The 23561-nt window shown below is 40.5% G+C and overlaps 1 protein-coding gene across 2 annotated transcripts in view; it reads left to right on the forward strand.

Moving 5' to 3' along the window:
• The window catches only part of DEPTOR (DEP domain containing MTOR interacting protein), a 149781-nt gene that overhangs the window by 62030 nt on the left and 64190 nt on the right, over positions 1 to 23561 (forward strand). For both annotated transcript variants that reach the window (XM_058564859.1, XM_058564858.1), the window contains exon 4: positions 11205 to 11383. In XM_058564859.1, coding sequence (XP_058420842.1) covers positions 11205 to 11383 — 179 coding nt within the window. The remainder of the gene's footprint in view (positions 1 to 11204; positions 11384 to 23561) is intronic.

Here is a 23561-nt window from a genome sequence, read left to right on the forward strand (position 1 = left end):
TATGCTTTTGCTATTATATCTAAGAATCCTTTGCCAAATCCAAGGTCACAAAGATTTACCCTTATGTTTTCTTGTAAAGTCTTATGGTTTTAGCTCTTACATTTAGGTCATTAATATATTTTGAGTTATTTTTTATATAGGGTATGAGGTAAGGGTCCAGCTTCGTTCTTTTGCATGTGGCTCTCTAATTGTCCCAGCACCGTTTGTTGAAAAGACTATTCTTTCCCATTGGATGGCCTTGGCATCCTTGTCAAAAATCAATTGACCATAGAAGTATCAAAGCAGTGATTTTAAATCTCTTTAAAGAGAGGGAGTTATGATTGTACGATGTAAGACCTTGGTTGAAAAAAGAGCAGAGACTGTTTCTCTTCCTCTGTCACATCACTTCCACAAATATGCAAGACAAAAGTAATCCTACTGTCACCTAGCCTGTTAACCTGCAGAAAGGTAGTCCCTACTTGTCATTGTGTTCAGTTTTTTATCATTCTTTCTTACTCCTTTTAAATATATCTATTTTCTTTCCTCTGGTTGATATTGTCTTCAATTTTTCTTTATTACTTCATCTTACCCATTATTAACTTCTTTCTTTTCCCCCCTTTCTTTCTTTGTTTTTGGCAGCAAATCCTTCTATTTTCTAATAATTATGGAAGCATCCAAAATAAATAATAACCATTCCTGTAAAAGGGGCCTTTATAATATATTTTAGAACCCAGCTTCCCTTGACAGTTGTTTGAAAAGGCTTACAGAGGTTTGAATTGTTTTGACTTCAGTGTAGGAACACTTGGTTTCTCTCCTTCTTGTGTAATTTTATGGTTATGAAACCATAGTTGAATGTAGCCGTTCAACACAGCCGTGGCCTTGGAATCTGCACTCAGCTTCTAGCTAAAGCTGATTCAAGTTCTGAAAATAACTGTTTAATACAACACCACTAAAACCATGGGGAGTGTGCAAATTACAACTTAGGTTCCAGAATATCAGTCTCTTCAGAGCATGAAACCAGCATTAAAAGTTTTTCTTCCAGTGAATTTAAAATAGCAAGCAAAGAGGAAATGATTTTATCCTTCAGAGACAAATAACTCTCTGTTACTGTTGCTTGTGGTATTTCTAGTTTTCAGTCAGTTGATTAACAGATATTTGTTGAACACCTAAGATGATATACTCCCTCCCTAGGCTCAGTTTTCTAAGAAATAAAAACATTTAAGACATAGTGTCTATCCTTTAGAAGCTTCTAATTTAGCTGGAGGGGTAAAAATAGTGCATTAAACATTGAGAGGTTCTATAAACCATGGTACTGACTTTAAAGTCAAAAAAGGGAGAGATCTGTATGGGTTACTCTTTAGTTGGTATACTTTCAAACAAGGGTTAGTGCTTAATCTAGACCTTTAAAACAGAGCCCCAGTTTCTCATTGAACACCTTTGTGCAAATAAGAACCAGGCACCCTTTTGCCCTTTCCCCCAGGCAGGTGCAGTCCCTCACCTCCACACAGGACTACTCATGAGAAGTCGAGGCTGGATTTTAGCCATCGTTTGTCCCTGAAGCCAGGTTCCTTTCCACAGTGAACAACCTGTGCCACTGTACAGTGAGCTCTTTTCTTTGAAGAATAGTTTGGATTTCTCCAGGGAAAGGAAGGAGGGAAAATGTGAAGGAACAGCATGAGTAAGGAATAAAGATGAAAATGAGTATGTTCTATTGGGTGTATAAAATGGAGATGAGTCAAGGAAGGCAGAAGATATATGTTGGCAAAGAGCATAAAATGCTGTTTTTCCTCCTTTCCCCTCACTGTTTCCAGTATGTAATATTTTTACTGATACATATTAACAGAACAGCTTTCTGTTTACTAGTTCCAAACTTAATTATCATGAAAATTATGTCAATTTATCTTTATAACATCTGTTCTATAGCTAATAGCATAGTACTTAAAATACCAATGCTCATGTAGGTATTTCTCCCTAATTAATACTTTCTTGCTAATCACACCAGTCAATGTTATACATTCAAACTGTATGTTGGAAGCATACGTCTAAATACATAATTTATACATTGGAAGCTATTTTATTATATTGGGTATTTAAAAAAAATTGTTTTTAAGTTATTTTATTGATTTCGGGCCGGCCTGGTGGTGTAGTGGTTAAGTTCACGTGCTCCGCTTTGGCAGCCCGGAGTTCGCGGGTTTGGATCCTAGGCACGGACCTATGCACCAGTTATCAGGCCATGCTGTGGCAGGCGTCCCACATATAAAGTAGAGGAAGGCGGGCATGGATGTTAGGCCAGGGCCAATCTTCCTCAGCAACAGGAGGAGGATTGGCAACAGAGGTTAGCTCAGGGCTAATTTTCCTCACAAAAAAAAAAAATTAATTTATTGAGGTCACATGGGTTTATAGCATTGTGTAAATTTCAGGCATGCATCATTATACTTAAGCCCCTGTATAGACTGCATTGTGCTCACCACCAATAGTCTAGTTTTCATCCGTCACTATTCACATGTGCCCCCCATCCTCCTCGCCCTCTCCCCACTCCTTATATTGGGTATTAATTTAAGCATTTTATCAGGAATGAGTCATCTGGTTAAACATAAACTTAACCTTAATATAACTCCTTTACTGACAACATTTTCCCCCAGTTACAAACGTAGTACATTCTCTCTGGGGAATAATTTGAATAACAGAGAATTCCATTAAGAAGAAAAGAAAAATCATTCATAAACTATCCCCAGGGGTAAGTAGCTCTTTTAATATTTGGGCGAATGAATTTTTAATTTGCAGTGGTTATCATGTATACAGAGTTTTTTGCTTTGCTTTTCAAAATAATGTATCATTATAGTAACACATGACTTTTTTTTAAAGCTCTCTCTCTAAATTCTAAAGTGTCTTTTCAGCCTAAGAACCCACGGGTCATTTTGACTCCCTTCCTGTCTCATGCCCTTGTATACCATCCACATGTATTTCCACATTATATAGGCCTTCTCAGCCCTTAAAAAAATTTTTTTTTAATGTGCAAGGAGATCGCTATCAGCTTATTTCTATTCCTGTACTGGCCCGTAAATGTAGCAGTTCCTTCTATTGTAATGCTGCCTTCCCTCTGGGTTAAAGTGAGTCTGGGAAATCTGACTCAGATATATATCCAGGAAAGGTTGAAATCAGCTCACATGCTCCGTCAAAATCTGGTGAGTGCTTGCAGCGGGCAAGTATTGTTAATGCATAACATCTTATAAGGCATGTGGCTTTGTGTCATGATTACAGGCCAGCACAGTACAATTTTGACTAAGAATGAATTTGTTCTATAAAATCTAGAGTTTCAGAGCATCGTACACATTTCTGATTACTAGTTAAATGGAATTTTTATTCTTCTCTCTAGAAATAACACACAGACTCTTAATTCATTTTGCCACAAAGGAAGGGGCTTGATTTTATCGAATAATGGCTCCATCTAGAAAACTTTTATCATTATCATAGTTATCATCATCATTATGGCTAAAATGTATTTAGTGTTGAAGGTGTACCTAGTAGCGTGATTGAAGCCTTTCATGCATTATCACACTAAAGCTGCCGAACTCTCCAAGTAGGCGAGAGGTATTATCTTCAGTGTACACTTGGGGAAGCAGAGTCACGTAGCTAACACATGTGCAGGGTTAGGATTTGAAACTAGATTGGTCTTTCATCTCATGCTTTTGAAACTACCCTCTACTTTAAGTAAAGTAAACAATATTAAATAAATGTGGAAGAGACAACAAACAACTGCAACTGAGCTATCAATACTGAAATTGCCTTTCAGCTGACCAATGAAAATGAAGCAGTATGGTGCCTTGTCTCCAAACGTGGCTCCAAGTGTTTCCACCTCTTCCTGTATGTGCATGTTGCTCTTTCCATAAAGAGGTGGCACATGTGTCCCCTCCTCTGGAGTCTGGCCTGTGTCTGATGGCTTTAACAAATATAATTCAGGGTAATTGGTATTCTGTGACTTCTGAGCCTAGTCATTAAGAAAGCCTGGCCTGGCTGATTGAATTTTGACATGAGCGTCAAGGTAATTCAACAGGCAATGAATAGTCTTTGCAACAAATATTGCTGAGACAACTGGACAGCTACAGGCAGAGGAATAAAGCTGGACCCTTACTTCATGTGTTGTAGAAAAATTAACTCAAAGTGGATCATAGAACTAAATGTAAGAAGTAACGCTTGAAAACTCTTAGAAGAAAACATGAGAGTAAATCTTCATGGGCTTGGGTTAGGCAATGGTTTCTGAGATGTGACACCAAAAGCACAAGTGATGACAGAGAAAATGGATAAATTGGACTACCTTCAAATTAAAAACTTAATTTGGACTACAAACAATACCATCAAGAAAGTGAAAAAAAACAACCCATAGAATGGGAGAAAATATCTGCAAATCATATGTCTGAGAAAGGACTTACATCTAGAATGTCTAAAGAACACTTAAAGTTCAATAATAAAAAGACAAGTAACCTAATTTAAAAATGAGCAAAGGATCTGAATAGATATTTCTCCAAAGAAGATATACAAACAGACAATAAGCATATATATGCATGCATGCTCAATATTGTCAATCATCAGGGAAATGCATATCAAAACCACGTTGAAATACCACTTCACACCCACTAGGATGGTCCTAATTAAAAAAGAACAGATGATAACAAATGTTGGTGAGGATGTGGAAAAAATGGAACTCTCATCCTTTACTGGTGGGAATGTAAAATGGTATAGCCCCTTTGGAAAACAGTCTGGCAATCTCTCAAAAGGTTAAACAGAGTTACCATATGACCCAACAATTCTACTCCTAAGTGTATATCCAAGAGAATTAAAACATATGTCCACAAAAACTTGCATATGAATGTTCAAAGCAACATTATTAATAACAGCCCAAAATGGAAACAATCTTAATGTACATCAACTGATGATTGGATAAACATAATGTGGTATATCCATACAATGGAATATTATTTGCAATAAAGAGGAATGAAACACATGCTACAACGTGATGAACCTTGAAAACATTATCCTAAATGAAAGAAACCCGTTACAAAGGACAGCATATTTTATGATTCTATTTACATGAATTGTCCATAATAAGCAAATTCGTAGATGAAGAATGTAGATTAGTGTTTGCCTAGGGCTGGGGCAATAGGGAAGTGGGGAGTGAAGGTTAATGGGTATAGGGGTTCCTTTGGGGTGATGAAAGTGTTTTATTAGGGATTGTGATGGTTGCACAAATCTGTGTATATACTTAAAACCATTGAATTGTACATGTTAAATGGGTTAACTGTCTGGTAAGTGGATTATATCTCGATAAAACTGTAAAAAAGTTCTGGCAGCATCTGCTTCCTCCCTCTTGAGCTCTGTATCTCAGTGTCCACGCTGGAGAGAGAGGCCATGTTGACTCAGGAATACTGCATTGCCAGAGGTCCAGCCCTAGCCACCATCTGCCTGCAATTGCATGAATGACCCCAAACAAGACTGATAGAGAAACTGCACAGTTGAGCCCCAGGCAACCCACAGAATAGTAAGATATAATTAAATGATGGTTGTTTTAAGCCACCAAATTTGGGGTAGCTTGTTACGTAGAAAAAGATAATTGGAACAAGTAGTAAGTCAAATTCTTGCTTTAACATTGTGACTACACATTAATACTAAAATCAACTTCCTTGAAAGACTTTGTCATAAACAGAGGAAGTTGGATGGGGATATTACTTGATTTTAAGGAGAAATGAAATAAGGAAGAGCTAAGGGTGGTGGGGCATGTTTGAAATGACAAGTTGAACACATCCAAGCAGGCCTGCAACTGGTCTCTTTTCTGAAGCTCACGTCGGTAGCATCAGTTAGGCAGCTGCTTGTCCAGGGGCCACCAGCTACTTAGCAGGAGCTCTAGGGGGCTGACAGGTCATGTTTCTGGTTACGAGTGACGCAAATAAACCCCATCCACTTGTCTTCCCCACACCTTGAAAGGAAAATTGCTGAGCTGGAAGGAACAGAGTGGTTAGACACAGAGAGAAAGTCCAGGCATCTGCATTTGTATCTTAGATGGAGAATATCAATAGGACAGAAACTCTTGATTCACCTCATCTCCACACAGTATCATCCTGAGGGGATCATTTTTAAGATATTCTTGGATAATGATGTGTTAGCAGGGGAATGCATAGAAATGAGTTTCATTTATTCCTTCAGCAAATACTTGTTGAGGACTTATTGTGCTAGGAAACAGCTGTGAACCACATAGACAGGGACCTTGGTCTCAAAAAGCTTATAGTTAAGTGAGCAGGTGATGCCCCTAGGGCTCTGAGAAGGGCCTTGCAGGGAACTATGGGAGCCCTAGAAGTGGCACATGGTCCAGATTTTTGGGAGCCACGAAGACTTCTTAGGGAAATAATATCTAAAACCAGAAAACTGAGGAGGCTAGTTTTCCTCTATTTTGACTTCAAAATACCTTATTTAAGGGTCTAAAGAAATGAGAAAATGGTGGTATTCCTTATTTCCGCATGTGCATGGGCCCTTCAGTTCTCTTTTCTAGATTCCCATCACCAATGTAGTCTTCCGGGTCTAGCTCCATGTAGCTTTATTCTGTGCAGTTTATTTCCAGGACCTTCCAGTATTCATTCAGTACTTTCCAAGCTGTGTGATGTGTTTCTGTTTTTGGGGTTTCACACCTTTTTGCCATTGCCCGTTGATATGAATGTATTCCAGTTATCTATTCCTTCAAAACAAATCACCCCCAAACTTAGTAGTTTAAAACAAGAATGGCATATTATTTCTCCTGATTGTGTGCGTTACAAGGCATTTCCTCTACTGGTTTCACCTGGGCTCATTCATATGCTTGCTGGAGGGTCAGCTGAGCTGGAAGGTCCAGGATGGCCTCGTTCACTTGTCTGAGAGTTGGTGCTGGCTGTTGTCTGAGCATCTTAGTTCTCCTCCATGTGGCTTCTTCACTTCCAGTAGGCTAGACTTGCTTCCTTACATGGCGGTCTCAGTATGGCATTCCAAGGGGATAAAGGTGGAAGTCGCAAGCTCTCTGAAAGCTTTGCCTTGGAAGTCACATAATGTCATTTCTGCTACATTTAGTTGGTCAATGCAAGTCACAAAGGCAGCCCAAGTTCAAGGGAAGGGAACGTAGATTCAACTTCTTGATGAGAGAAAGAGTGAAGTCACATTGAAAAGAAGCATGAGAGGAGCTGTTGTGGCCATCTTTGCACATAATTGCCTATAGAATGTCCGTATGATTCTGTCACTCGTGTTCATGTATATGTAGCAGTTGTCCTTTCCACTTCTAAGAAGGCCCTTGTCATTATTATATTAAATATAATTCTTATCATACCAACCAGCTGTTACCCTGGAAATCAGTCTATTAAGTAGCTATTTCTAAGGATGGATTAAAGTGCAAAAGAGGATTGACTTGGGGAAAGGTCTAAATAAGAAGATTGTAAAATGCGAGTTCTGTTCCGTGCCAAATAAGAAGGTTTTTAATGAGTTCTGTTATATGCTAATAGCTTGTGTGAGTATTCTTAATCGCTTCTCGAGCTTTTGGCTAAGATCAACTGTAGCATCTTTTCTTACCAGTTTAATATAAATACTCTTAAGATAAAAGCATACATTTATAATATATATACTTAGAACTTTTTTTTTCCCCTCAGATTTTTAATGATAACAGCAATCTAGTGAAAGAAGTGGGATAGGCATTATCTTCCTCGTTTCATATGAGTTTGGGAGACACTAAAGCAGTGAGACTTGTGATTAGTTTGTGGCAGAGCTGTGTTTGGGTCCCAGGTCTCCTACTTCCCAATTTGGCTTCCAAACAGTAGAGCTCTGAAGATGCTGCTGGGAAGAGTGGAGGGATCTTGAAGGAATCTCCCTTTTCATCAGTTCATAGCTATTAGGCACAGATTCATCCTGCCCTGATGCAGGCACAGTGATTAGTTTGGTATAACATCTTGTATATACATTGTCTTTTGTATTATAAAGTTATTTCACTCACACACACACATGATTCTCACAACAGCTGGGTGAAGATATCATTACACTCTTGAGCAAAAGGAGGCTGAAAAAAAAGAAAAGTGGCCTACTTTGCATCTCACAACTACTAAGTGACCCATTCTGAATAAACTTAAGTCTTCAAATTCCTAGTGCTCTGTTCTTTCCACAGCAGGATTGGGCTTTAAGTCTGAAAGCATTGAAAATGAACATCATGAATGGACATTCCAGTACACAAGTTCAATTACCTCCAAATGAAATGATTTATAAATATGTATAAAGTGCTTGTTTGCATGACCTTGAGCAAGTTTCCTCCCCACGACACTGAATGCTATCATTCACTTTTTCTCATTTCGATGAGAATAACATTTTTCTCATGTGGATGAAAAGGAGTTGGATTACAATGATTTCTAAGATTTCTTCCTGCTCTAGAATGAAATGGTACAATTTACGTTGCATACTATTGTTAGTTTGAGAAGAAATGGAGGTTTTTAAAAGAGAGAGATAAACTTCCAAGTAGAAGACAGGAACTTATCAGGAATAGTTTTAAAGGAAGATGACACAATGATTGTGGCATTGTTATGAGGTTCCTTTTTTTTATTTTGTGAGGGGGACTAGCCCTGAGCTAACGTCCGATGCCAATCCTCCCCTTTTTTCCTTGAGGAAGATTGGCCTTGTGCTAACATCCGTGCTCATCTTGCTCTGCTTTATGTGGGACACTGCCACAGCGTGGCTTAACAAGCGGTGCGTCAGTGCGCGCCTGGGATCCAAACCTGTGAACCCTGGGCCGCCAAAGCGGAGCGCTTGCACTTAACCGCTGTACCACGGGGCTGGCCCCAGAGGTTCCATTTTTCATTGAACAAAGTTTTTTTTTAAACAGTTTTATTTATTTATTTATTTGTTTGTTTGTTTGTTTGTTTGTGAGGAAGATCAGCCCTGAGCTAACATCCATGCCAATCCTCCTCTTTTTGCTGAGGAAGACTGGCTCTGAGCTAACATCTATTGCCAATCCTTCTCCTTTTTTTTTTCCCCTCAGATTTTTAATGATAACAGCAGTAGATAGTTGTATGTCATAGTTGCACATCCTTCTAGCTGCTGTATGTGGGACGTGGCCTCGGGTTGGCCGGAGAAGCAGTGCATCAGTGCGCGCCCGGGATCTGAACCTGGGCCACTAGTAGCGGAGCACGCGCGCTTAACCACTAAGCCACGGGGCTGGCCCCTGAACAAAGTTTTATGGACAAACACGGACTCTACCCTGGTGGAGATTATGATTGAGTAGGGGAGGTAGTCTTTAATCTGATAATCACAAAAACTGTGCAGGAACTAATGATATGGCCTAATAGAAACCTGACACTAACTGAGATACAAAGGATATGAAGTTAAGTAGGCTTTTGAGGAGTGGAGGAGTAGTGGGGGGAAGTGAAGGAGAGCATTCCAGCTGTGGGAATGACATATTCACCGGCCCTGTGGTAGATGGAGCATGATATGTTTGAGAAACTGAAAGAAGACCAGTGCCTTTGGAGCAGACAGAAGTCAGAGGTGAGAATGGTCCTAAGGAGGCAGGGGGCAGTGTGCATGCATTGTGGGCCATATAAAGGATTTTGGTCTTTAGCCTAGAAGCAATGAAAAGCCACTGAAGTGTATTTTTCAACAAGGGCAGGACATTCATTATTAGGTTTGAATTTTAAAAAGATCATTTCACTTGCTGTGTCTGGACTTAGGTGCTTGAGGTTGGGTTGAATGGGTACATAGTACCCACTGGATGGCTTGGGTTGAGGTTGCGTTGAGTGGGTACATGGTATAGTCCAATTAAGAAACCACCACAATTATCTAGGTTAAAGGTGTTGGTATTTTGGACTATGGTGGTGGCGATGCCAGAGATGAGAAGACCTAGACACATATGAGAGTGATTTGGGAGGTAACATTCACAGTTCATGCTGATTGACTGGGCAGGGGGTTGAGGAAGATGGAGGCATCAAAGATGATGCCTTGTTTCCTTGCTGGAAGGTGGAAGCACTCATAGGTACAGGGCCAGGCTTGTGGAGAAGAACAAGAGTTCAATTTTGAGCTTGTTGATTTTGAGATGTCTTTGAGATGTCCATGTGGATTCAAAGGTCTGGAGTTGGGAATATAGGCCTGGTTTAGGGAAGTATTTGGGGAACTGAATCTCAAGGGATTCCAGCCTTTAAAGTCCAGGGAAGTGAGGAAGAGCCAACACAAAGGTAACCTTGAAAGAGTTAGGGAACAGTGTGATGTCCCTCTAGTTGAAGGGAGTGGTCCGTAGCATCTAATGCTATCAGTGTCAACCAAAATGAAGACTTACCAAATGCCAATCATATGTAGACGCACGGGAACTATTATGGTCCCAGTGGGAGCTATTTTGGAGTGTAGTGAGAACAGAAACTAGAGGAGTTGGAGAATGCGTGGGAAGGTAGGTGTGAGAAACAGGCTATGTGGGGTTGGGGGATTGTAAAGGAGTGACTTACGTAGTTGTCTTAGTCATTTCTGGCTGCTTTAACAAAAATACCGTAGACTGGATGGCTTAAACAATAAACATTTATTTCTTATAGTCTGGAGGCTGGGAAGTCCAAGATCAAGGCGCCAGCAGATGTGGTGTCTGTTGAGAGCTCTGTTCTTGGTTTGCAGACAGTCATCTCACTGTATCTTCACAGAGAGAGAGAGGAAGCAAACTCTCTTGTGTCTCTTCTCGTAAGGGCAGTAATTCATGGGGGCTCCACCCTCAGGAAATAATCACCTCCCAAAGGACCCATCTCCAAATACTATATCCCATTGGGCAGTAGCATTTCAATATGTGAATTTCCGGAGGACACAAACCTTCGGTCCATAGCAGTAGTCTTCTTCTTAGCATAATGATTTGGGAAATGGAATAATAGTTTCAGGAAAGAAATGCCAGCCTTTTTAGAAAGGTAGGGTCGGACTTGGCCAGTAACTTGCAACTCTTTTCCAAGATGGCTAAACTGAATGCAGTCTGCTAATGCAAATGTTTTAAATTGAGTCTTCAGTTTTTTTCTAATTACCAGGAAAATACACCTTGTTCACTTCTGAAGCAGATCCTTCTCTTAAAAATCACATTGGGGCAGCACACGACAGCCACATCTGTCTGTCTGACAACTTTGCTGTGATACTTCACAGAAGCCTACGATGTAGAACTTCAAATGAGCTACTTTCCTTTTGCGTAAGTCTTTTTTTCTTCCCTTTCTTCCTCCCAGGCTGATGAGCCCTGAAAACACACTCCTGCAGCCCAGGGAAGAGGAAGGGATCAAGTATGAGCGCACCTTCATGGCATCTGAATTCCTGGATTGGCTGGTTCAGGAAGGTGAGGCCACCACAAGGAAGGAGGCAGAGCAGCTTTGCCACCGGCTTATGGAGCATGGCATCATGCAGCACGGTGAGTGTATGGGTCAGCTTTGGCGGTGGTAACAAACAACTCCAAATCTGGTGGCTTACAACAACAGGCATTTATTTCTCACTCACGGGTCTACAAGTCAACTCTGCATATGATTGAGCTCAGTTTGGCTTGTCTCCAAGTTGGAGGTCAAGTTCAGGTATGTGTTCTGTGCCTTCTCATTCTGGCACCCAGGCTAAAGGAACCTCGACTCTCTGGGATATAGTGTTTTTACAGACGAGGGCAGAAGCTTAAGAGTGCAGGCAGATTATTGTAGTATGTCCAAAAATTTCTGTTTGAGTATGATTTAACATCACAACTGCCATATCCAACTGGCTACAGCAAGTCATCTAGTCAAGTCTGGATAGGAAGTAGATGCCTCTCACGAAGTTGTTTGCAAGGGGAGAATGAAAATTTGCCAAACCATAGTAGAAGCTGCCACAGTGAAGAGGTAATCCAAAAGGACTTCATAAAACTTTCACTTTCCTTTTAGGGCTGAATCGTAATGATGCAATATAACCTATTGGTTAAGGACTATTATTAGTTATCTATTGCTACTTAAGAAATTGCCCTGAAACTTAATGGTGTAAAACAATAATAAATGTTTATTCTCTCACACAGGTTCCCTGGGTCAGGAATTTGAGAGAGGCTTATCTGGGTGGTTGTAGCTTGGGGTCTTTCTTGAGGTTGCGGTCAAGATGTCATCTGAGGCTACAGTCATCTGAAGGCTTGACAGGCTGGAGGATTTGCTCCCACAGTGGCTTACTTGTATGCCTAACAGATTGGTGCTGACTATTGGTAGGAAGCTTCATTCCAGTGCTGTATGGACTTCTTCGTAAGCCTCTTTGAGAATTCTTATAACAAGGCAACCTAGTTTCTTCCAGAAAGAGTGATCCAAGAGAGTGTAAAACAGAAGCCACAATGTCTTCTAACTGAGCCTTGGAAGTCACATACTGTCATTTCCTTAATACTCTATTGGTTACCAGGTCAGCTCTTTTCAAGGGAGAGGACTACACTAGGGTGTGACGACCAGGAGGCAAGGATCACTGGAGCCATCTTGGGGGCTGGCTATCACAAGAACATGGGTTCTGGAATCCCAACTCCATCACTTGTTAGCTACTTACCTTCTCTCATTTGTAAAATGGGGATACCCTCATAGGGTGGGTTGTAGGAATAAGTGGAATAGATATAAAGCACTTGGTTCAATGTCCTGCTCTTAAAAAATGCGCAATCAATTTATTAATATAGCTGCAAGGTGTAGATTTAGAACAGTGAAGAAAGGTCTGGAAACCAGATCGGCATTTCAGCCTAAGGGTCAATATGAAAGGCGATGCTTGAGTCATTCTTGCTGTTAATTCCCCTACCCCTACTTCTATGCAGGCCTAGGATTTCTATCCCAAGGTTAGGAAGATAGCAATGGAATTATAGAGATAAAAGAAACTTTCAAAATTATTTGGCACAGTGTTTTACAAACTGTAGATTGCAATCCTTTAGTGGGTTATGAAATAAATTTAGAGAGCCATCTCCAGCATTAAAAAAGAATTTAAATAGACTAGACTAGACTCTTACTACTCAAAAGTATGGTCCGTGGAGCCAAAGTGTCACATGGAAAGCATGATAGCGATGCAGAACCTCTGATCCTACCCAAGTCCTGCTGAATCTGATCTACTTTTTAACATGATCCCCAAATGATTTGAATGCACATGAAAGTTTGAGAGGCACTGGACTGGATTTAACTAGAATAGAAAATATCAGAGCATATTTTATGTAGTAAGGGTAAATATTGTTTTATAAAACTTTTTTTCAGTTAGGTGTACATTATGTAAATATATGGACATATTCATGTATGTATTGATTTGCAAGATAAAAATTACTTGTTACCGTGTGTTGGGGTCAAGTATTTTGAAAGCTGTTGATCTAGAGGCCTTGGTTAAAGTGGCACTCAAGCCATTCGGGGTGTTCCAGGGTTTTTCTCCTATGCAATGCTGCCACAATCAAATTCACAACTGTTTATTGATGGCTCCCTATGTGTACTGCTGGGCTAAGTTCAGGAAAGTATAGTGCCAATGTGGTCCCCAGCCTTAAACAGCTTATAGTCTTGTTAGGACTATAAAATGGATATAGAAGCAATTAGAGAACAGTAGAAGATCATACTGTATATTTTTTTAATTTGTTTATTTATTTTATACTATGTGCCAGGCCCTATTCTAATCATTTTACACATATTAACTTATTTAAACCTCTTAAATTGTTTGAGGCAGATATCCTTTTGTTGTTGTTAAATTTTATTTTATTATGGTAAGAACACATAACATGAATTCTACCCTCTTAACAAATTTTCAAGTGTATAATATAGTATTCTTAACTATCGGGTAGGTATTCTTATTATCTCCATTTTATACACAAGGAACCCGAGGCACCAATAGGTTAAATAATTTTAGGCCACTTAGGTGGACATTTGCCAATAAGTGCGAACTTGGAGTTGGTTGGAGTGACTGAGGCTTTCCACATTGAAAAATGGTGTGTTTGGGTTAGAGTTGATTCTGTCGTCTTTGCTCCAGACAGAAGGCGGCAGGTGATACCAAGTTCTAGGAGAAAACCAGCCTCTTATACTATGATCTACTGCCTCATACTGTACATCTCAGCTTCAGAGCGAAGATAGAGGATGCCATGAATTGTTTCCAAATGATTTCCAAAGAGTGTGTAATTATACTTCAATTACAGTACAGTTTGGTAATACTATAAACATAAATGCCATTAAGTCACAAAGTAAAGGGTAAAGTAAGGCATTATTGATAGCATATCTTAACCACTGCAGTTTGCTTTCCATGGTTTTAGGAGGATTGAATAGTCTATACACAGAAATTGGAGTTTCCAAGGAAGTTCCCGTTTCCCAGCACAGCAGTTCATTGCTAGATCACAAGTTCTAATCTGAGTTATGAAAATATAGCCACCTTATATGTGTATGTTAGAGTTAATGATAAATCCTAGTTAGTGTCTTAAGCAAAGCTCTGAACTGTTTAGCTAATAATTAATTTCACAGGTTAAATATTAAAGAAAGTCAGCCATTAGGCTTTGAGCAGAAGGTTTCTGGATAAAGTGGTTCTCTAGGTTGAAACCAGTAGGCATCAAAAATTAGGCCCACTTATGAAATGCTAACTAGCTTCATTTATGAATGGTGACTGATGCTCTATAATCAAGACAGAACTTGTTAGATGAGTAACTAACCTGCAAACGTATATATGTGTATACATATATATACATGTAAGTATATATGTACATACTTATACAAATGTATGTATGTTGACCATGTATGTACATATTTGTCTAGCTTTTCATTTATCGAGGTTTACTGTGTGCCAGCCACTGGGCTAAATACTTCATAGATTTTAATATATTGTATATTTAATATGTACATGCTTCACATATATGACATAGTTTGTATACATAATCTTATTAAATCCTCACAGCAATTCTAGGACATTGGTATTATTATTATTACAGTTATACAGTGAAAAAATCTGAAGTTCAAAACCTTTAAAATATTTCCCCAAAGTTGCATAGCTAACCAGTAGCTACTAGGCACTGTACCTTAGAAAGAAGTTTGCCTTGGCCCAGGATGTATGTAATCAGGTGTGGCTGCCTGGCACAGTGGAATGAACATGGTCTTTGGAGGGAGACAAGACAGGATTTAGGTCCCAGCTCCTTCACCTACTGAGTGACCATGTCTACATCTCAATGCTTCCATTCCTTAGGTTTTTAAATTTATGGAATTAGAGTCATGTTATATATCTTTAAGATTTTTGTTTTTGGAAGCCTATGATCACCCATACATACTAGAAGGACTCAACATATAGTTGGACTCATGGCTAAGATATATTACAATGAAACGACACAGAGAAGGATCAGTAAGGGAAAAAGACATATCAGGTATTGTCTGGAGAAATCCAGGTACAGGCTCCTCTGTTCTCCCTCCCAGGAAGGGCCCCACAGAACTGGCTGCTTCCTCCAGCAGGGACATACGGTAACGCATGGGCAATGTCTCTGCCCAGGGAAACCTTCTTGAGATCAGAGTACAAGGTTTTTATTGGGGGCTGCTCATGGAGGTATACTCTGCCTGCTTGGCCAGCCACAACTGCCAGCATTCCAGACTCTCAGAGGGAAAACACGTGTTCTCCATAAATCATGGTGTTTGTACAAACAATCTAGGCAAGCTGGAATGGTAGAATGCAGTGCCCCAGGTGGGCAAAGTTGCCTTATCAGTTAGTAACTTAGGGAACCTTCCAAGAGCCAAGTTCCCAGATGCTAGCCATGGGCCAGCGCCACGAGCAGGCCCTTCTGTATCAGCGCTGCTATGGTAACTCTTTCCTGCACAGAACTGCTGTGAGAATTGAGTGACAGTGGTTGGCAAAGCTTTTAGCACAGCGTCTACCTCTTATGGCCTTCAAATGCCAGCTATTGTACGTGATCTGATTAACTCTAAATAACAGTTACAATTTATAGGGCCCCTACCATATGCCAGGCTCTGTTCTATTCAGTCTACTCATTTACTCATTTATTCCTCTCAATAACTCTGTGAGTAGGTATCATAATCATTCTCATTTTTAACATGAGGTTAAGTAACTTGCTGAAGACAAGAGCAAGTAAATGGTAGATTCAAGATTCAAATCAAGGTGATCTGGCTCTTAATCACTAAAGAAGATTAGATGCTAATTCTAAGCTCCACTAGACTAGGAAAAGAATTCTCAACTTTTATTGCATCAGCTCACGCAGTCTGGCAGATGTTGCAACTATAAAAATTGTAGGCCTATAAAATATACAAGATTTCCTTTCTGCAAACAATGGCCAAGTGCCTTGAGATTTTTGTGTAACCTTTGCAAATGTGATGAACACATTTCTTTACTCTCATAAAATATCTCCTTCAACTGCTTTAGCTGCTATCCAGCTATCTTATCCTTAAATGGAGGGAGACAGAAACCAGATAATCACATGGGTAAATTGCTCACAGCTGCAGCAGCTGACCCTGGATAATCAGGCTACTGCTGCTGTGTCCAGGCATATAATTTCCTCTTTTAACGATTTGGTCAGTGCACTTCAACAATTTCAACACTTCATCAAGCCCTCTTTCTTTTTCTTTTGTTTAAAAAATATATTTATATAACATTTTGCAATACACAAAGCGGTTTTACATAGATTATCTTTTTAAGCCTCTCAGCTGCTGGAGGGTAATTGTGATTATCCCATTCTCCAGTGGAAGATAGTAGCTGAGATATTCACTCTGATAGCCGTGAAGAGAGAACTTGGGATCCGCTGCAAAGGAAGCTAAATGCTAGATCCAGACAGGAATTAACCCCCTCTTTCCAGTAATTAAGATCACTGACAGAATTCAGCCCAAGCCTGGGATAGCCTAGCCTAAGAAAGAGAGAGAGAGAAAGAGGGAGGGAAGGATGGGAGGAAGGAAGAAAGGAAGGAAGAAAAAAGGCACTGATGATTGAGGCTAAGGGCAAGATTGCAAAGTGCCTGAGACCATATGATATTACAGAAAAAAATTATTCTGACACTTGTTAAAACAGTACAGAAGACTTTATTCAAGATTATTGCAATAGAAGTATTGCAGTAGGGGAGGGAGATGGGGCTCAACTCTAAATACAACAAGGACAAGTGGGGATTTATAGCCATGGGACAGGGAGGGGGTCAGTGGATGGAAATTTATTAATAGGAGACATCAAGGGTAGGGGGATTCTTACTAAACCAACTAAGAGAATTCTTGGTAAAGGCAGGCTAAGGACTTATACATCAAAGATGGAGGATGAGGAACTTGATCAGATATCGAGGGTGGGGGATTCTCACTAAACTGACTTTGTAGGATTCTTTGCTAAGACTGGACTGGGCAGGCCAAAGACAGGATAGGGCCAAGGTCAAGGCCTAGTTGAAAAGAGGGCTCAGAGAAACCTGACTAAAATCAGGACAAGGAGAGAGTCTTTGTCAATGGCAACCTACCCTTGCTTTTCTACCCTCCCTTCCTCTCCATCAAGACTCTCCTACTCACATTCTCTTACTTTTTGCTTTTAGTAACTTCTTGCAACTAACAAAATGCAGATTTTTCCATTACAGGTGGTACCCAGTATTGTAGTCTTTGTTTACCCATAATTAGAATGTAAGTACTTTGAGGACAGAGAATTTGTTTTCTCCATCTCTGTATGCCCAATGGCTTGGCATTTATATATTAGCTAATCAGTAAAAAATGTGTTGAATGAACAAATGACAGTAGTGACAACTTATTGAGGACTTGCCATTTGCCGGGCACAATGTTGAGTATTTGTATATAAGCAGCCCCAGTCATCATTTGCTTCAAATATATGGCAGAGCCAGCTGACAGTGAAAGGAAACATTGACAAACCAGGCTGCCTGGAGAAGAAGAACTGGAGCAGCTCTTGGGGATCCAGGTAACTGAAAGGCAATCCCTTCCAACCTCCTACAGCAGAGACATCAGCTCTAGCTATTTGCTGCCTATGCAGTTGCTCTCTCTAGATGCTAAACTCTGGAGAGTGATTCTGATTGGCTGAGCCTGGGTCACATGCCCACCTCTTGGCTCTGGATGGGCAGAACCCTTTGATTGTCAGACTCACTGAGTGGGGGAGGGGCATTGTTCCACCAAATGAAAAAATTTTTTTTGAAAGTTCTGTTACCACTGGGAAATGAGTGCTGGACAGACACAAATAACAGACAGGCTGTTCTTTACTGCTCTTAGTTCATTTAATCCTCCCCCACAAATCAATGCACTTGGTATCATTATCTCTACTCTTTTAGATGACAGTGTTGAGGCATTTGCAACTAGTATAATCATTCTTAGCTCCTAAAGGTTAAACTCTGAATAGAAAAAAATAAAGATTAGGTAGGATATTTTCTCATCTAATTTCAATAATTAATATTTCAAACATAATCTCTATCAGCAGCCATAATCTAATACAGTTTTTTTACTTTCTCAATTTAGAATTTCTGGGAGTTTTCCCACTGTGCCCTTTGATTTGCTTTAGCTATGTTTTGCTTTTATTATAGCTGAATCCAAAGCAGGAAGAAAATTAGACACAGCTGGAATGCTGTTGCAATGTAAACATAAGAGAACAAGGTTGCTTGGTAAAGTCCAGGGCTAACACATTGGCACACAATATAGTGTTGATTTTGGTTAAAAGAAAACAGGTCTATAGCTACACCAAGCTTTAACTTTTAGAGTATGAAGGCAATAAGAGATACCTTATCTTATGTAATCTTCCAAAAGAAGAGTGTTATGCACAAAGAACAGAGGTCTTTTGTGAACACTGTCGTAACTGTAAATATTTCTCTCCTTAATTGACATCAATATAACTTTTGTCAGGTGTACAGAAACTGATCCCCTAGATACAGACTGTGTTGGGCTCTGAAGCCTGTGCTCCTACCGACTCCTGTCTCACTCCTGACAGCTTGTCCTCCATTGTCCCCTGCAGTATATAGTTCTCAGCTTTCCCAAACGTGACATTTTTACAATAGCACCAGAAAGTCTTGAAATACAAGCACACAATGCCTGTGCAGTTGAAGTATATGGAAAGTGTGCAGTCTCCTATTAAGTACTCAGCTTGGCCTTATGTGGTGATTTAAGGACTCAGATGAGTTTCAGTGGTCATTTTTAGTGAGACATGTGGGTTGGGATCTCAGGATTATTAGAAGGACATATCAGGACCCCCTGGGTGGAATGGACAGTTCAGATTGCTGATTCTGTTTGTTTTTTTGGCTGAGGGAGATTTGCCCTGAGCTAACATCCACTGCCAATCATCCTCTTCTTTTTTTTTTTTTTTTTTGGTGAGGAAGTTTGGCCCTGAGCTAACATCTGTTGCCAGTCTTCCTCTTTTTGCTTGAGGAAGAGTGGCCCTGAGCTAACATCTGTGCCTGTCTACTTTGCATATATGATGCTGCCACAGCGTGGCTTGATGAGTGGTCTGTAGGTCCACACCTGGGATCCAAACCTGCGAATCCCGGGCCACCAATGTGGAGTGCTTGAACTTAACCACTATGCCACTGGGCCAGCCCCCTAATCTTCTTCTTTTTGTATGTGAGCCGCCACCACACCATGGCCACTGACAGACGAGTGGTGTAGGTCTGTGGCTGGGAACGGAATCTGGGCCACCAGAGCAGAGCATGGAAAATTTAACCACTAGACTGCTGGGACTGGTCCCAGACTGCTGTCTGATCTGCCCTCTGTTCTCCTCCTGGTCAAGAAGCACTGTGGTGTTAAATCCTGGTTACTGATGAATGTGAGCTTGATCATAGCCCTTAAGGCAGGTTTGGGGGTGGGGGGGGTGAGACAAAAAATTAAGAGGCTCTCCTTTAAGGAATGAACCTTCTCCATTCTCACAGACTTTTTTCTAGCTCTGACCCTGTGTCAGTCTTGAGTGAGCTCTTTGTGTCAGCCCCTTCCCAGCTGGGAGGCTGGGGTTCCTGTCTGGGCCCCAGGCTCTCCTTGGGCAGTTGTAACAGTGATTCTCACAGCCAAATCATCCTTGCTCACTGCTGCCTCTCCTGGTTCTGCCTCTAGAAATTCTCCCCCTAGCCACTTCTGGCTCTCGATTCTTAGCTGCTCACTTTAACTCAGTTTCCCTTAGCTGTTACTCCCATCTCAGACCATACATCTGGATTGTCTTTTGTGTTCAAGCCTATAGTTCCTTTGGGAACACTCCTTTCTTTCCGCCTCCTCTCTGCTCCCCTCTCCCCTCTTCAGCCAGGAATGGATAAACAAGCTAAAGTATATTAATACCATGGAGTGATTACAAGTATAAAACTGACCATATATAAACTCTGACCAGTGTGATTATGGAGCAGTATTAAATTAAAATTTAAGAAAGAATTATATACACACATACATATCTTGATTACAATTGGAAAAATGTGTTTATTAATATTCATAACCAATTTTAATCTAATTTGGCGAGTAATCTTTTTGTAAAATTATTTATATGTGTTATTTTAAAATCGACATAACATTTAAAACATTTTACCTAGCATTTTTCTAAAAAGCTCCCCTTCACTTTCTTTCTTCTCTGTCCCACTGATGACATTTGACCCCACAAGGAGCCCACTCCCTCTTTTCTCTACTTCCACCCAAGGAAGGCCTGCATATCAGGATCTATATTCTTTCCGTTTTGTTTTAACCACTCCCTCGGTTGTCACTCAAGTTTCAGTCTGATTAGAAACTACGAAAGCTGCCATGCCAATGGAGAAAGGTTGGGCATTGGTTTTGCCACACTGGCTCACAGTGTCCTCCCTGACAGTTGCTGAGAGCATAACCTCAAGCGGGGATTCCTATCGAGTGGGGACGTAATGTGCTTCCTCATCAAAATGAAGGAAATAGGATGGGGGAGATATGTGAGAAAAAAAAGACAGCAATAACAACAACTCTTGATCATTTGGCTGTCAGAAGCTCAAAATAAGAGTTGTCTTCTATGACAAATAGCTCTCAAAGTGCTCCACTTAAAGGGATGAACTTGTTTGTTGGTTAGCTGGTCTGTTCCTATGGGATCCCAGCCTCTAGACCCATCCTATTTCCAATAGAAATATGATGTAAGCCACAGATGCAATCCATAAACGTAATTTTAAATTTTCTAATAGACGCAGCAAAAAAAGTAGAAAGTAATAGATAAAATTAATCTTAATAATGTTTTACCTCACTATCTCCAAAATATTATCCTTTCAAAATGTCATCAATATGAAAAATACCAATCAGCTATTTTACATTCTTTTTTTTTCATACTCTTCACATTCTTTTTCACAGTCTTCAAAATCCGGTGTGGTTTTACACTTAGAGCTCACCTCAACTGGAACTTGCCACATGTCGAGTGCTCGGCAGCCATGTGTGGCTAGTGGCTGCCATTCCGGAGAGCACAGTTCTAGACCTTTCTGAAACCAGCGGAGGGTTGGGTGGTATCCTGGTGAATATTTCAATTTTCGGTCCCCTCTCTTGGAGATCTCTGTTCCCCAATGGCTGAGATTCCGGAAAGTTGGTGTCAAGGAAGCCCCTTGTCGTCTATATTTCGCGGTGCTGGTTTGGACACCCAAATAAAGCTAGGTGCCAGCCACACAGATCTCTGGAGTGGCAACAAGAGTTCCTCCCCCTTCCCCAGCACAGTGATTTTGCAGTCATGTTTTCTTGCTCCTCTGATTTTTTAATATTTCTTTTGATTTTTAAATATTTCCACAAGTCAGAAATAGTTGACTGCCATGGTTTAGACTGGATCTGGTCTTGGCAGTTCTCTTTTTGCTCAGAAAGGGCTTATCCAGTATACGACCCCAAATTCAGGAGCACTTTCTTAAATTCCTAGTTTTCTTCATGGGATCCTTTGGATTTTTGCTGGCAGCAGAACTATATATATATATTTTTTTTTTGGGGGGGGGGGGGATGAGGAAGTTTGGCCCTGAGCCAATCATCCTCTTTTTGCTGAGGAGGATTCTCCCTGAGCTAACATCTTCCTCTGTTTTGTGTGTGGGCTGCTGATGAGTGGTGTAGGTCCACACCCAGGAACCGAACCCAAACTCCAAAGTGGAGTGTGCTGAATTTAACCACTAGGCCACAGGCCAGCCCCAGAACAATTATTAATGGTGCATTTGCATTATTGCAACCCTGTCTTCCAGAGAGCTATGAGTCTTTACCTGTTATTAATTTCACTTGCTTTGGATAAAAGAAGTTATTATAATTTCTTTTCCATGGATGGAAAAATTGAGGCTTAGGGAGTGACCGTACATAACAAGTTGTGTCGCAGGAGGAATCAGAGCTCAGTTGCTGGAAGGCACGTCTTCTGCCTGCGTGACTTTCTATCTTATTATTCTTGGCTTCTGAGTCAAGCATAGTTTGTTACAAGGTGTGGGCTGCAAATAAATAGAAAGCGTTTGTTTTTAAAACTTTGATTTCATGTCTCCAGACCTGAGTTTGGAACAGTATCAGGATTGTGTTTTGCTACAAATAACAGAAAATGTAGTATGATGGCTGGAATAGAGGGGTTCCTCTGCCTCATGCCCCAGGTGTTGGAATCCCAGGCTGATAATGAGGTGGATGCAAGCTTCCTCCATCTCTCTGTTCCACCGTCCTTAGTGTACACCAGGCCTCATGTCTGCACTCTGGACAGGAAGAAGATGGAATGACAAAGCAGTAAAAGGCAGAGGGGAGTCACCTAGCAAGACATTGCTTTTTATTTAGAAAGTGTTACCTATTCCAGTGAGTTCTACCTACATCGCATGGGCCAGAACTGTGTCACATGACCACAGTTGCTGGAAGGCAATCCGTGAATCAAATAATTTTAGCCAGGCACACTGCTGCCCTGAACAAATTATAAAGGAGGAAGAAAGGGAGAATGGGTTTTGGACAAGCCGCTAGTCTTGTCAGCCACAAGGATAAATGTCTTTTTCATTAAGTAACTAAGTGACCTTCCCTATGAAACATGAGCTTCTAAGGAACAGTTTTCTTCCTGTGTCCACACACAGAGTTCCTTGTAGCTCTAAGCAAGACTTAAAATAGGTGGGTGTACCAATGTTCCTGTCTTAGTTTTGACAAATGGACTGTGGTTATATTAACAGGGGGTGCTGGGTGAAGGGTATATGGGAACTGTCTGTACTATCTTTGCAGCTTTTCTATAAATCTAAAATTATTCCAAAATATAAAGTTTATTGAAAAAAAAGTAAGTGAGGTTTTTCCTATATCTTCTATCTTCCTTTTTGTTTAAGAGAAGATGAGTACAGATATAAATAAAATAGAAAATATATGAAGGCAATTTTTAAATTTTTATTTATTTATGTATTTTTTTATTTATTTATGTATTGGCCATGCCAATCCTCCTCTTTTTGCTGAGGAAAACCAGCCCTGAGCTAATATCAATTGCCAATCCTCCTCCTTTTTTCCCCCCTTTTCTCCCCAAAGCCCCAGTAGATAGTTGTATGTCATAGTTGCACATCCTTCTAGTTGCTGTATGTGGGACACGGCCTCAGCATGGCCAGAGAAGTGGTGCGTTGGTGCGCGCCTGGATCCGAACCCGGGCCGCCAGTAGCGGAGCGCACGCACTTAACCGCTAAGCCGTGGAGCCGGCCCCTATGAAGGCAATTTTTAAAAAACTCTAAATCTCACTGATATCTTCCTTTTCTGAACGTCTGCTGCTTCCTCCTC

This window comes from Diceros bicornis, chromosome 21, assembly GCF_020826845.1.
Source record: "Diceros bicornis minor isolate mBicDic1 chromosome 21, mDicBic1.mat.cur, whole genome shotgun sequence".
In the NCBI taxonomy this organism is placed as follows: Eukaryota; Metazoa; Chordata; class Mammalia; order Perissodactyla; family Rhinocerotidae; genus Diceros; species Diceros bicornis.